Below are 16,249 nucleotides of genomic sequence, written 5' to 3'. Positions count from 1 at the left end.
AGAGATTTTTTGTTTTGTTTTTTTTCTTAACAATTTTTTTGCACTTTTATTGAAATTTTAACAGGTTTTCCACAACATGTTTGCCATGTCTGTTTTGTTCCTCCCTTGTATATAGTGGATATTTTATATTGTAGCTGAAACCCTTCGATCAAGAAAGTTTTAGTTCCCATATGTACACATAAGGGAAAAAGTATCAACTTCTTGGGTCTGGTATCTAAAAATGGTTTAAACTGTTAATATGACCTGATTTATCTAAACAACAGGCACCAAAAAAAAAAAAAAAAAAAAAAAAAAAGGGAATCAATCACATGATCATTCTCTTTAAAAACAATAACATGTTTGTTAATGCGTATTTCTGGTAAACATCTGAGGAAGAGACGATGTTTGCTGGAAACGTCATGCGAGAATACGTTTTTTTCTGTACTATATGTAAAATAAATGATCTTTATTTTTGGAGCACTTTTGGTGCAGAAAAGCTAACTACTGAGTATGCAAATAATAGGTCTGAAAAGATGGCGAGGTGCCACTAAGTACAAAAACAGGAATGATCTATCCAGTTCTGAAGACACTGGAAGTATGGAGGGTTTAGTGATGCATACGGTGAGGTGACATATTGCAAATAGATTGTTTATATATCAGACAAGGGTTATATAAGCATGCTTTGATGAATGTACTTGGACTTGAGTAGGAGTATGTGCTCCATAGACACATTTCAATTTGAAAAGACGACGGTTAATGTCTTCTCAGTTTTTCATCAGTGCTTTCCGGTCACGTTGAAGCCGCTGCGACAGGCAGCCATCTTCCAGCGCCACCTTGAAAAAAATAAGAATAAAACTCAGTCACGCATTCAAACGTCATGTCCTAATTCTGTTAATCTATTTTTTTTTCATCCTCGTCGTCGTCATTCCATTCTCACCCTACTTATCAATTTTTCCCCTTCTTGTTGTTGTTCATTCTGTTATATTTTTTCATCCTCGCTGTTGCTGTTGTCGCTTGTTTGCTCTATTTATACATCTCTTCTATTTTATATTAATATTCATATTTATTGATATCATTATCTTTGAGCTGCCGTGACAATGGGAGATAGATAATGTTCTATTTTATCTTATCTGATCGCATTGTCAACTGGACACATTCAGCTCAACATGTTCCGTTATTATTTGAATAGCCTTAAATAAATGCAAAGGAGTCATTTTCTAAGTACATCTTTTAAAACTGTTCATATCAGTAAGCACTGGCTGCTCGATGAAACTCAATCTTTAGCACCCACTGATGCAAAATGAACAATATCACTCTAGAAATAAATGTTGACGTAATCGTCTTTCAGCTCCATCATGGTGAAAGTAAATGATTTTGCTTTATTTATTCCGATAGTCTAGACTTAGAAAAAGCATATGACAGGGTGCCAAGGGAGGAGCTCTGGTATTGTATGAGGAAGTCTGGAGTGGCAGAGAAGTATGTTAGGCTGGTGCAGGACATGTATGCTAGCTGTGAGACACTGGTACGGTGTGCTGTAGGGGTAACAGAGAAGTTTAAGGTGGAGGTGAGACTCCATCAGGGATCAGCTCTGAGCCCCTTCTTGTTCGTAATGGTGATGGACAGGCTGACAGATGAGGTTAGACAGGAATCCCCATGGACCATGATGTTTGGAGATGACATTGTGATCTGTGGTGAGAGCAGAAAACAGGTAGAGGAAAGTCTAGAGAGGTGGATGTATGCTCTGGAAAGGAGAGGAATGAAAGTTAGTCGCAGCAAGACAGAATATATGTGTGTGAATGAGAGGAACTCAGGTGGAACGGTGAGACTACAGGGAGTGGAGATCAACAAGTTGGAGGATTTCAGGTACTTGGGGTCAACAGTCCAGAGCAACGGAGGTTGGAATGGGTGGAGAAAAGTGTCAGGGGTACGAAGAGATAGAAGACTATCGTCCAGAATGAAAGGAAAAGTGTACAAGACAGTGGTGAGACCAGCGATGATGTATGGCCTAGAAACTGTTACAATGACCAAAAGACAGGAGGTAGAACTAGAGGTTGCAGAGATGAAGATGTTGAGGTTCTCTTTGGGAGTGACCAGGATGGAGAGGATCAGCAATGAGTCCATCAGAGGAACAGCACATGTTAGATGTTTTGGAGAGAAGGTCAGAGGTGGTTGGGTCATGGACAGAGAAGGGATAGAGAATATATTGGTAGACGGATGCTGGAATTGGAGCTGCCGGGCAGGAGGTCTCGAGGAAGACCAAAGAGAAGATTTATGGACGTAGTAAGAGAGGATATGAAGGTAGTTGGTGTGAGAGAGGAGGATCCAGAGAATAGGGTTAGATGGAGAAAGTTGACTCGCTGTGGCGACCCATGAAGGGAGAAGAAGAAGAAGAAGAAGAGGAAGAAGAAGAAGAAGAAGAAGAAGAAGAAGAAGATGAAGATTCCAATAGTCTTGGTGATACTGGACCATCTGAATATTACCATTGATAAACTGTTGTTTTATACTCATTGCCTTATTTTCATCTGTCCAAGAAGTTTTAGGACTTGCTAACTACCTCTGAATTGTAATATTTCATGACTGTTTTTTTTTTGTTTTGTTTTGTTTTATTTATAAGCATCTCCCGTTATTTGCTAATTACTGGACGAGGCAATAGTCACACAAAAATTTAGTTAAGTAGAAATAAATATGGATGTATGAAGAAAAAAAAAAAAAAAAGCTCCCAACCTCTCATCTCTAATCCCTGACAGCCACGGCAGTCGCTCCGGCACTGGGGCCCCCGTACCGCTCTGCTCGATGGGGGTTGTAGGGAGGAGGACCAACCCTAAGAGCTTAGTTCTCCTCATCACACAAATACTTAAACACCACCATGCATGCAAACAATCACATGGGTATGTAATTACACAACTATCTCCCATGCATACATACACAGAAAAGCTTATACTCAATCCCACTGGCTTCCAGCGCCGCTACCGCCTGAGTGCTGTCAGCTTGTACTGACCTGTGTGCATTAGTCAGTGAGCCAGCGGGTCCCCACCGCCTCCTACTCACTCCCCGATTTTTTCCGATAGCACTTTTTCTTTCTCTCGTGGGGTAAATGAAAGGAGGGGAGGCAAGGAAACACATGAAAGGGGAAGAATTTGATCCGTAAGAAGGTATTTTATGCAACAATTTAGCAATATCCTGATGAGATGTAGATATTTTCTGCCTTATCCCCACCTTGTTGTCGCTTTTCCAAGCAATCGAACAGACACTGATGCAGGTTGAGGAATAAAGACCGAGACAATATTTCTCCTCTTGTATCTGAGGTTTGAGAACAGCCGGGCTAGTTGCCACGACACCCGTGGTTTTTGTTATTGTATGTATATTCCACGGGAATAGACGGAAATATTCCGAGGAGGATGAAAAATAGAAACGGCGGGAAACGACAGAAGGAACGGAAGAGAATTTGGGACTAGAAGAGACAAAGGAGTTTTTGCTTGTGCATAATTTGCGCTCTACTGCATTCTTGTCAGGGCTAGTCATATTGCTTGTGCGCAGTACACACACACACTCACACACACTGCTGATGACACATCCTAAGCCTCACCCAGCAAGGATTCAGTTTGAATCCCAGGTTTGGCGTGTTCAGCTAAGAGGCACTAATGCTGCTTAGGACTACTTAGGAAAATGGGGACACTCTCAGCTTCTCATTCAGTTTTGCCTGCCACCCGTGCCTTTATTTTTTTTTTCCCCCCCCTTTCATTTTTTTAAGTAATTTCTGATGGAGTGCTTATGAGATTAGTAAGCCTACTCCTTAAATCAGCATAATGTAACTACTTGAACGCACGCCTTGACACCCCCATCTATGCTCCTGACATACCGTAGGAAAACAAACGAACGCATTCGCTTCTTGTGACTTAATTTCCGAAAAAAAAATGTACATTTTGACTCCGACTTTTATTCATAAACCATCCTGTCCTAAATCTTCGACCAAATTTAGCAACATACAATACAATATACCGCTGCACTGTGTCCATATGGAAATCTGTTTGGTGCTGCTGCCAATCAAGCGAGAACAAAACACGCTTCCACCTTGGAAAGGATGTGTGAGGATCCCCTGGTGGTGTGCTCCACATTTACTGTAATTCTCAGTCTAGAGAAAAAAAAAAAAAAAAAAAATAGACTTAAGGGGCAAAGGAAATTGTCAGTCATCTGCCTATCACCATGTAAATTGCAGTTTTAACAAAGTTGTTCCAAGTTTTAATTAGGTGAAAATAGATTTAAAATGTTAACTGTTTATTCAGCAGGGCCAACATGGTCCACAGCGGTGACGTGCGGTGACGTTCATTGCTGGCGGTTTATAATTTTACAAACATATGAACCCTACAGAGTAGCTTATTCACCATTTTATTGGCAGCAGTTAACTTGTTTTATTTAAAATATCATATCAGCATTCTTTACATATCCAAACTGTCGCATAGAAAAAAAGCACATTTAAAAAAAAACCTTATTATCTCTTACCTTCACTTAAAAATGAAGTCCATGCGCCGCTCCTTCTGAAGAAAAGTATCGATAACTTGCTCGTAGAAGTCGTCCTTATCTTTCTTCAGTTTTAAAAGTCTCTCTGTCTCAATGGAAATCTCTAGCGGTGAAGACACTCGTCCTTGATCGGTCCTGTTACGACTGTATGTCTTTGAGTCCAAAAAGTTGAGAAGCTGCCCGGGAGATTTACATTTATCCCTCACCGTTTGTGAGCTGTACAGCCGGGATCGGGAAAAAATGACTGGACGGCTGCATTCGACTTGCTAACTGTTTACTGTAGCTTGCTATTGCTAATTCTATTATTCTGTAGCCGAGTTGTAAGAAGCATCCCTGGGATCAGCGGTGCCCCCTAGCATGAGGCAGCGTCACTGCGTGCCTCACTTAGTGTCTCTCAGCAGTCATTTTATAATTACAAGAAACACGTTACAGTTTACATCAGCAAATCTATGGAAATTTAGTTCATATATCAAAAGTGTTTGAACATTTTAATAGTGATACACAGAGACAGTAATACGGCCTCAGTGCATAGCATGCCAGCACAGTTAGCATAATCATCGCACAATCCGTAGCGGGCTCAGCTGGTTGCCGTGTCACCGCACGCTTCTTCTTCATATTTGAACGGTAAATGAACAGTAAAATAACTTTAAAATATGAATCACTGAATAAATATAACCATTTAATTAATTTTTTCATTTTATATTTTTTTCTTATCCATGATGACAGGTGAGGCCCGGCCTCCCCTGCCTCTACTGACTGCACGTCACTCCTCCACAGTATAGTCCAGAATGTAATGAGGGGTTTATTTCCAAACAATTTAGATGCATTTCTAACAGAAATTTTAAAAAGCGCAGCATGTTTTTTGCAGTTATACTTTTTTTTTTTTTAATGTCACGCCCCAGTATATTGAAAGAAGGTAAGCGGATGCCCATACAAATTCACCAGAGCAGTGATACTCCAGTTACTTTCCACATCTAATTGCAATCCCCAGACCTCTCCAGACAACGTCCACCAATCCAAATGATAGACGGGTGCATGAATGACTGCCCCCTATCAGCCCCTTCATCCCGCTAACCCGGGGTAATTAACACGGAACGAATCCACCCCGCCGAGTTCGTAAAAGTTCATCGAAAATGTAACGCTAATAAACGCTTTTTTTTTTTTTTCCTGTGTAAAAAGTTATTTTTGCTATAGTTAGTCTTGCGTATCTTCAGCTTTTGAAATCGGTAATAAACTGCAACACGGTTCATGTGTGGAGCAGAGATAGCGGGGATTCAGAGGAGAGGCTTTATCTGCTCGCAAGCCTGTGGATGAGACTCTCCAGATGCTCACGAAGCAACTCACACCACCGGTCTCGCTTCAGTCACCCTCAGCTGAGGGAGAGACAGCTGGTGTTATGATATTCATTAACATCTCGTTTTGAACTTGTTTGGAATATCGGAAAACGTAATAGTCCAAAAACATGCGGTCGGAATGGGACCCGATGTGCGCAGGCCGGGGTCGGGTCGGTCCGATACCGGCCTGATTCTCATTTGAAGGCGTTTGTTTTTAAAATGTATTTCTTTTTTTTATTTGTTGTCACTACAAATGTACTTTATCTCTTAATCTTTAACACCTGTAGGTGCTGTGCCATATGAGACGTGTCAAGACAAGCAAGACCGTTGAATAATATCTGATGCTTTCATTGTGCCGGATGAAAAAATTTAAAATGACCGGTTTTAATGTGGTTTTGACCAGATGTTCTGTGCACCTTTAAAAAAAAAAAAAAAAAAAATGCATGAATTCTCTGCATGTATTCTCATTCTTGAATATAATCCATCAACGGCGCCGCCAAGCCTCCTTCAAGGCAAATGATGATGTGCCTTGAAATTTTCATGCGAAATCCCTGGACCTATTTGTCCTCCTTACGCAGATAATAAAACCTCAAGGTGCTTTTCTATAAAGAAATAAGCTGTGTCTCATTATAGTTAAAAAAATATAGAGAAATAACTTCCACTTCATAGTCATAATAATGTTTACATTTGTGGCGTTTCTGTGTACATACAGCGTGTGTGTATTTTTACATTATTGGGGGATTTGCGTTTGTTTTCATCGTAATCTTTTTATCAGATTTTATACTTCACTTGACTAAATAAATGCACAATGTACGCAGTCTAGTTTAGTTACAGTGCACCACATCATAACACCACGATCTAAAATCCTAGCTACGCACTGCAGCTGTCGTGTGTTAATGTGTTGTGAAAAGGTCACGGTGTTGGAGGCGTCTCCATAGCGAAGGTGTTCGGCGTCTAAAAACGGTGGGAAAGGAGTGGGTAAAATGCTTCGGAGAAAGAAAGGGGACGTAGAACAACTGAGTTGTTTAAATGTTCGACGTTTGAGTTCAGAACTTTGGCCTGAATGGCGTCGACTCAGAGCCTTACTTCCAATAGTTAATCTGTTAATTGATTATGAATATTATCCGATTATCGGATTTCTAAACTCAACACTTTAGGCAAGTCGGACACATGCAGCACTTGTGTATAGTCTACTCTGCAGATGAATTATCATTGTAAAGTTATTTAGATAAGGAGGAATTTAGACCATCCTTGGTCTCCACAGGTTCATATGTTGGTGTTTCATATGTAGCCTTAACTTTGACACTTTATATTTCATTTGTATTTCTTATTCTCCCTCCTTCCTACTATTATCTATTATTGTTATGTTTTACTTGAAACTCTAGCACAATAATTTCCTTCGGGATAAATGAAGTTGTTCTTATTCTTATTCTCTCCGAATGATTTCGCAAAGCGCAAAACTTCTTCGGACCAAATGGTCATTTTTGCCGAACCAAAGTGGCAGAAATGTCCAAATTTAAAAATTGTGTGCGTTTTGTCCGATCACGGTTGACAGTTTGTTGTACTTGAGCACCGTCGAGGTCTCTAAACTATCAAATCCAAATTTGAAGGATGATTCAAGAAAGATAATATTCTTTTTCCATACATTTCATGCGTATATCTTAAAACCCTGAATATGAAAAGTCGCCCGCAGTACTTGGGTTTATGTAGTTTAAGAAAAATTCCAATTCAGGGTATTTTATTCATATAGTCCATACCGAAAGAAAGAAACTATTTGAAAATAATACACATTTTTGTCTCTATGAAAATACTTCATGCTGATTATAATATTTTATTGAGCTTTAATTAGGCTAAAAGTTCTGCGTTTTTTTCTTTTTACTGCTTTTATCTAACAATTTGCATTTTTGCCAAGAGCCTCTGAATGCGGCACAGCTCTTTCTAGAAGATGTAAAACAACCTGCTGTTTTTTAGGCTGCACAAAAACTCGGTATCTGCAAACAGCTCTTCAGTTTGTAGTTTACGGTGCAAATTTACTCTGAATGAAATGTTTTGAAAGCTAAATTTTCAGCACAAGACAAAATGTATTAAATGCCTATGTTATTTAAAAACAGAAAAATTACCCACATATGCATATGCATAAGGGGAACCTGTAGCTGCAGTAGGTTTAGTTAGCGATAACTTGCCAGAATCATCCAAATATACATAGAAAAATATGCATATTTAAAAACCTGACTTGCTCACACTCATTAAAACAAAAAAGAAAATTCAAATTTTGTGTCGTACTCGTCCTTGTCAAGCTGATAAATTCCACGTCCAGCACCTAGAATATAGGACTGTCTCAGAAAATTAGAATATTGTGATAAAGTTCTTTATCTTCTGTAATGCAATTAAAAAAAACAAAAATTACTTTTTTCATGATATTCTAATATTTTGAGATAGGATTTTTTTAGTTTTCTCAAGATGTAAGCCACAATCAGCAATATTAAAATAATAAAAAGGTTTGCAATATTTCAGTTGTAATGAATCCAGAATGTATGACATTTTGGTTTTTGTAATTGCATTACAGAAGATAAAGAACTTTATCACAATATTCTAATTTTCTAAGACAGTCCTGTATATTACAAAAGAGCGTATGTGGTGTTGATGTGCTGACCTGGATTTAACCCAAATAATACACTCAAATCATTTGGAAAAAAAAAAAAAAAAAAAAAAAAAACTCCATCATTTTCAAACTCTCAGGTTGAACTATATATATTTTTATCATCAACTCCCGTTTGTTTACATTTCCCGTGTCGGATCTTCACGCCTTGGACGTCGTGTCTGTCGACTGGAAAAGGTCACCAAGATAGATCGTCGTCCCACGAGCTCACAATGAATGTCTTTTACCTTGTCAACAGTGGTGACGTGTCCTCCACCCCCACCCGTTCCTAACGGCTTCCTGGAAGGTTCCCTGGTGGAGTGGGGAACCAGCGTGAGCTACAGCTGCCTGGCCGGCTACGAGCTGTCCTTCCCCGCCGTCCTCACCTGCACGGGAAACGGATCGTGGAGCGGAGATCTGCCTCAGTGTTTGCGTGAGTCCACCCTCTCATCCGTCCATCGTAATTTCCTTTGCAATTCAACACGTGTTTATTTTTTTTATTTTTTTCTTATTACGTTTATTGGGTTTTTTTTTTTTTTTCTAAAAAATGATGAGGATGCGAAATTATTTTCTTCTCATTCGTTTCTCTCATGAATTTTTAGTGTATCGTTTGGAAGTCGAAATTAAATTTCACCGAAGCCGTGCTCTGCGTTAGATATGTAAATGGGTGAATGATAATCCGCGTCGTATTATTTTAGACGTGTCTTTTTCTTTTATTTCGGCGCGGCAGGTCGTTTAGAAAAAAGTATTTCACAGCCATTATTTTGTTTTATTTTCTTGGTTAAAGTTCTTTTTTTTTTCTGAATCCCTGTGGAGGCTGTCCAAAGTTAATCAAATTACTGAAATTTATGAATAAGTCATGGCATTTCAGGACGAGGGTCTCTTCAAAAGAACTGAATCATCAGCGATTTAGATAAAAAATATCTTAGAGCATGTTCAGACCCAACGTTGCCCTTTGTGTTTGTTTTTGTTATTGGACCACAATTATCAGACAAAATTGACAAATGTTTTGCAGGAATTATGCATTTTGTAATAAATTCATTACAGCGCCATGACAAAAGCTAATAACCTGAAAATATAAATTCCAATTCAACTAATGGCCTGTTAACCCCAAAAGTACAAACAACTTGTAAATAAAGATGCTTTCAGTGAGGCGTCAGGTTTTCCTTATTACATTAAGATCTTCAAATAATTACACTGTAAATGTAATAATAGTCTAGGGGTTGAGAGGGTGCAAATAACTGCTAAATTAGTTTCTTGATGTTTTTATTGGTCATTCCTGCATTAAATTATGATTTCCTTTCATACAGTTTTTCCTTAAAGTTGCACAAAAGAGATCAGAAATATCTGCGCACAGAGTTTCCTTTAGTTATTGTTGGCAACGTAATTCCTCATTATACCACAATAATGTCCCCGTTCTTTTATGTTTTATAATGTATATGTGTCTTTTGATTTGTCAACGCAGAGATTTTTTTCATGGTTATCGCAAGCTCGATACAAACTGACAATATTCTGCATTCGGTGGCCGAACTCTATTACGATCTTTCAAGAAAATAGTAAAACTAAAAAGACCGCCTTTGAGCTTTAACATGGGGATGAAACATGGCTCTGATAAATCCATGAAAATAAATGAAAAATGGAGAATAAATAGCTGGTATTTGATGCGGAGAAAGTATGAAATAAATTGTCAGACGGGAGTTATCTTCAGCCGTTTCAGGTATTGGGTCTCATAAATTGTGAAGTGATGGTGTCGGTCTCGGTCCTCGCGGTCCCGTCTCGTGCTACGTTAAAATTCGATTAATTTACCTCCATTGTCCACATTTGATGCCAAGTTTACTTATTCGGTTCAACAGTTTAATGCAAAAAAAAAAAAAGTCGATGTTTCGCTCTCACGTGTATTTAGACTATAGAGATAAATTTTGGGCCGGGTAATTCCGCAAATGATTTCATAAACGTAAATCTGTTATTGCACACGAGTAAAAATGCAGAGTAACAGTGTCTCAGACCGGCTGCTCTCGGATCTGTTGGGCTTCCAATGTAATCCACACTTTGATTCTGGCTTTTATTTATTGATCTATGCAAATCCGCTAATAATTTGTCAAAGGCAGAGGAAGTGAAAATCGGCTGCCGTCACCTCCCCGGCCTCCTGGCTCTTGTTTATCCACCTACAGACACACACACACACACACACACACATGCATGCACCCGGGGGAACTTTAAATATGCCGAGTTTTGTTTGGCCCGAGGCCATTTCTCTTATATGTCCATAAAATAACAGCTTGAAGCGTATGACTGATGTGCATGTCACCTGCTTGGCCTGTATTTTCTTTTTTTTTGTTTTTATTATTATGATTTTTTTCAAAAAAGAATGCTGTCTGAATGGCAAAGAGCAAAAAAAACTTCTTTTTTTTTCCCGTCCGGCCAGATATTTGCATCTCGACATATATCATTATGTATGAATGTCAACACGAGTCCGCTGTAAGGTACCTGTGCTCAACAGGACAGCAAACATTTTCTCCGAAAAGATACAACTCCGAATAAAAGGATTTATTTCCGAGATAACGGTATTTACATTGATGGTTTTCTTCACCCTTCAAAGAGTGGATTTTAATCTCCTCTTTTACTAAATATCTATTATGTCAGGGATTTGCAGCGGGAAGCCCCTGTTGGTTCCCGACTCCTCGGATGAGAGCGAGGAAGAACTTATCTCGGTCTCCAGACCTCCGTGCAGTACATGTCAGGTCCGGAGAAGCAACCTGCCTCATTATTGGCTTTATCCCGCGGTGCTGTGGCTGCATGACTGCCTCCCGTGACTCTCCTTCTTGCCTCTGCTCTTTAAACGCACTGGAAATTTCCGAATCTTCAGCGGTCAACAAATAATCTATAGCAATCAGAATGATTATGTATGAATGATGGATGTACGGACGGTAAAATGTCAGGATGAGGCATGGGAGGACTGTAAAATGTCTTTTCCCCTTCTAAGCCACTCAGACTAAATTATGCCTGTCAATCTGATTAGTTGTCTATAAGCAATAAATTGAAAGACCAGCGGTGATAATCCAATGGGCTTCATCTACCCAGGCAGTTGCCGCGGTCCCATTAAAAAGGCAATATCATCGGAGAGCAACTGTGATAGCAGATGGTTTTGCTCTCAGAGCTACGTCAGGGAATTATTAATATTTCACCCACTAATTGTGATTTAAAGTTCAACGCCTCGACCTTACCCTCTACTTCTTTCCCGGCACGATGAATACTTATAAACATAATATGCCCAATCCCCGCTGTTGATCACTCGAAGACAAAAAAGAAAGAAAGAAACAAAAAACGATTATACAAACAAGGTGTGTCAGGATGCTACAATAATCTGCTCGAGGAAACGAATGAAAAATGTAACAAAGCTGGTACAATTCAATAATTCCCAGTGTCGAGGACTTTATAGATTTTATGGAAGGTAAACATTTGGAAGTATAAAAAGGGAACAAGAAACCCCATCGTAATAGAAAGCTAAATTAAAGTATTTACAAGACATACGCACGGCGGCAGCGGGAACTTTTGCAAACACGTCCTGCAACCCACACAACAAATTATTTTTGAATTAGAAGTTGAAAAGTCTGGTGGAGACTGCATTCATACCATTAGTTGCTGCAGTATTTCTACACATTATGATATTAAAAAAACAAAGCTCTCATTAAAATATGGAAGAAGTCATTTGGCAACAGCCCTGAATAAATCAAGAGGTTACGCCGATGATACTGTAATTAATCGCCGCACGAAATAACAGCAGTAAAATGCGCAACATCTGTGTTGAATTTGATGAAATTAAAAATATTGTACTTTTATTGTACTTTTTTTGTCTCCACAGCCAAGTTCTGCGGAGATCCAGGTGTGCCCGCGAAGGGCCGGAGAGAAGGCAACAGTTTTATCTTCAAGTCAGAGGTGACGTTCAGCTGCAGCGTACCCTACATTTTGGTCGGATCGAGAACGCGGATTTGCCAGGATGACGGCGCCTGGAGTGGCGTTCAGCCTCGCTGTATCGGTGCGTGGACGGATCTTGAACTGCCTTTTATATTTTTCAACACAGAGAAAATCATGTAGTTTGCTCTGAAGCCGTTAGAGCAGGGGTGTCAAACTCATTTCTCATCGCGGGCCACCTATGGCCTAGGTCGATGTCAAGTGGGCCGGACCATTAAAATAATAGGGTACTCAACAATAAATAACCAAAATATCACGTCTTTCCTCTGTTTTGGTGTAAAGAAGTACAAGGGCATAAGGAAAATCTTGGAATTTAATGACCAATCCTTTTACAAAACATTTCATAAAACACCTCATATTTCCTTAGACAAAAGTGCAATTTACTTCTATCATTCACATGTATGCATTGCAATCATGTGATCATGAGAGCCCACTGATCGTACAAAGGCACAAAACTTTAACAAGTAATTGGTATTGAAAAATATAGTAATGCACTTTAAGATTAAATGGGACTTATAAAGAAAGGGATTTTTAAACCATTTACACATGTGAATATAAAATCTAAATTGAATCCCTGCCTACATCCTACAAACTAAAAAGGGTGCTATTAAATGTGCAAGGATTGGAGTATTTACCTGTCCTGTAAATGTGTAAACTTCATCCATGAAACATGCAAACACATACAATACATACTGAAAATGTATGGAGTTGCATTAACAGTAGAATTCCATCATACTAGTTTGTAATGAAGCTGGTGACTTAACTTTAAATTGCAAATAATCGCTAGCAATTAGCTAGCTGGCTTTTACCGCTGCGTCACTGATTTCTCGGCTATGGGTGAAAGTGGACGCTGTTTCCTCAGACCCGCCAGCAATTAATCGATCTCATCTCTTCTCAGTCGTCTTTACAAGCTGTCATATTTTTCGCTCTGATGAGTCTTGTAGCGGCGCCGTATATTATATTCCTAAAATACCGAAACTTGTTGCAAACACGCTAAGCACAAAGGTTGACGTAGTCAATTTTTCTTTGAAAATTCTACACTTTTTAACTACTTTTCTCTGTTTTGATAACGACATTTTGGCTAATGAGGGCGTAGCGGGGAGGTAGAGAACAGGGTAGAAACAACGTCATAATAAGCAACAGGTGGTACATTGATAACGTCTGCTGATTGGTCCGTCTCAGTGATGCGGATTGTCGTCTACTCTGACCAAAATAGTGCGCTTCCTAGCGGAAAATTCTCGAATTGCACTTAATTAAAAAAAAATAAATCCTTGTCTTTTAAGCATTTTTTCACTTTCAAATTATCCTGCGGGCCTGGTCGAATCCCCTTGCGGGCCGGTTCCGGCCCACGGGCCAGTAGTTCTCCGCTATATGATGCACAGAAAGAAAAATATTTTCCATTTACGTTGATTTGGTCATTTTTTTTACTTTTTTTTTTTCCTCCAGAGCCGCTGAGGACGACCTGTGAAAATCCAGGAACACCCGAGAACGGCTTCATGAATTATACGTCTGGCTTTAAGGTAAACCGAGAAAGAGGCAACAATTGCCACTAAATTTAGATAGGCCCAGGAAAGGAATCCCCCGGTTAGCTGGCATAGGTGACATGGATGAGACTTTTTGTTTGTTTTCTTTTTTTTTTTAATCCATCCGTAAGTTTTGTACATATTTTATCGTCTCTACCGCTTCAAAGTGTCAGTTCAATCGAAGGAATTGTATGGACAAACATTAATATATATATACATGTGGAAAAACCTCACTCTGAAAATGATGCAGTATATATTTGGCTTTGGACAAAGTCGGGGAAAACGAAATGAAAAACGTAACGCAACAAATGGTTTAATTCACGATGAGTGTAGGTGTTAAAAACCTTCGAATTTTACATCATTACCTTTGCAGACTCGAAATTAAGAATCGGGATGATTTTTTAGAGAAATGCTTTTGCCGTGTCGAAATTGAGACGGCCGGTGTTTCATCAAATCATAGCATGCTAACATATGTTCGATTTGTGTTTTCTCCTATCTGTTTATTCCACTATATAATGTTCTAAGTAGTGCTACGGTTCACTAATCTTCACTAAACTCAGCTCAGCGGTCCATCTCTCAGTCCTCGGTGTGTGTGAAGCTGCCGAGCTGTTGTGCCTCAGAGGCAGACATAGATGAATGTGAACAAGGAAAACCAAATCAAAGTACCATTCAAGGGTTGCAACTTTACTGTGTTACCTTTACGTTGTACTTTTTCAAATAGACAGTTTCCAATGAACTTTTCATGTAGAACCATCAGTTATTCCTTGAAGTGAGGATATGTCGGTGCCAAGAGGTGACAGTGATGCATATATTTATCCGAGGTGCCCGAACAGAAAAAGCCCATTATTATATCTACAACTGCACGTGTGTTCATATGTAATTTTGTTTGTGTGTGTCTAGAAAGCACACCGTGCTTAAATGTTAAAAGAAACTATATTATGACTGTTGATGTTTTACCCCGCGGCTCCCTTAAAATAAGTTAAGTCAGTGTCTGCGATTTTGTTTCCCTTCCCACTTCTTTTGGAGTGTCACTTACGTGATATGTGGGAACAATTTCTCCGTCGTATTCGACGGAAATTTGAATTCCAATTCAAATGAAAGCGGACATGTTTTACTATTCGGATTACTGCTTTAAGCGTCTGCAGGCTTGCATTTTTCTGCATTATTGAACATCCTTACCAATGACTTAACAGTGGCAAATGGGATAATCCTGTATCAGTGCTGCCTTCCAACCGCTGTGCATGAATTGTAAGTGAACTTTAGTTTCGTCCATTTATACCACAACTTCATTTCTACCTTCGGTAGTTTGTATGTTTTCCATTTTCTACCCCAAAACCTCTGTGCACCTTCTCAAAACACAGATAATCTTTGTCAAAATGGGTTTCACCGCACGTAAGATGAAGCTTTTCTGTTTGCCGCAGAGAACATATTAGCATTTCCATCGGCGTGTTGACATTCCTCTTTGTGTGTGTCGACCGACCGCGGCCAGGTGGGCAGCAGAGTGGACTTCCAGTGCCAACAGGGACACATACTGCAGGGTTCCACCACACGTCTGTGTTTGCCAGATCTCACCTGGAGTGGCATCCAGCCCACCTGTGTCCGTAAGTACTTCGCACTTCACTCTTTGTATATTTTCACGTCACTCTTGCCGTGTCTTTGTTTTTCCTGTCTCTCTGACATCTTGTCACTTTATCTGTTTTCACTCCCCTTTTGGTTATATCACCTTTCATTCACTGGTCACCTTTGACGTGCCGCTTACGTCTCAATCAACCTGCCGTCGTGGACTTCGTGAGAATAACGGTTTATCCGTGATTTCTGTCAATCTAACCGACATCAAAACAGGGTCGTGCGGTTGTCGAGCCAACGGCTTTTCCAAAATCGTGACGCAATGCTGCATTTGAGCAGAAGCCCCGTCAATAGGCAGAACCTCTCAATTTGCATTCCTAATTTAGCTTTTACTGTAGTCTGCTTTTTTTTTTTTTACAATTCAACAGCACAAGAGCTAAAGCAAATGATGTTCAGAGCCTGAAGATACGACGCCCACTCGAATTTCCCGGAGACACGTGTGCCAGATCATATATAGCCCGAAATTAACTCTCAGCATGATCCACTCCAAAGCATTTATTCTATGTGTGTGTGTGTGTGTGTGTGTGTGTGTGTGTGTGTGTGTGCGGTCACACCCAGTTCAAATGTCAATGTACGGCACCAGTAGTAGTATTGATATCATAACAAAAGAGAGCTTGCGTGTGTTTACGTTTCTCACCACGCTGTGGGAACCCTTTGGA

General features: G+C 39.6%; 1 protein-coding gene across 1 annotated transcript in view; it reads left to right on the top strand.

Annotated features, from left to right (window-relative positions):
* The window catches only part of LOC147229209 (CUB and sushi domain-containing protein 3-like), a 229,753-nt gene that overhangs the window by 200,429 nt on the left and 13,075 nt on the right, over positions 1–16,249 (top strand). Inside the window, exons 60-63 of the mRNA XM_086156075.1 lie at positions 8,729–8,902; positions 12,332–12,505; positions 13,888–13,961; positions 15,454–15,565. Of these exons, the coding sequence (XP_086012201.1) occupies positions 8,729–8,902; positions 12,332–12,505; positions 13,888–13,961; positions 15,454–15,565 (534 nt within the window). The remainder of the gene's footprint in view (positions 1–8,728; positions 8,903–12,331; positions 12,506–13,887; positions 13,962–15,453; positions 15,566–16,249) is intronic.

The sequence above is a fragment of the Fistularia commersonii genome, chromosome 11, assembly GCF_037954325.1.
Source record: "Fistularia commersonii isolate RoL2024-O1a breed Wild chromosome 11, RoL_Fcom_v1.0, whole genome shotgun sequence".
NCBI classification, from domain to species: domain Eukaryota; kingdom Metazoa; phylum Chordata; class Actinopteri; order Syngnathiformes; family Fistulariidae; genus Fistularia; species Fistularia commersonii.
Note: the sequence above shows the minus strand (reverse complement) of the source record. Positions and strands in the feature narration are given on the sequence as shown.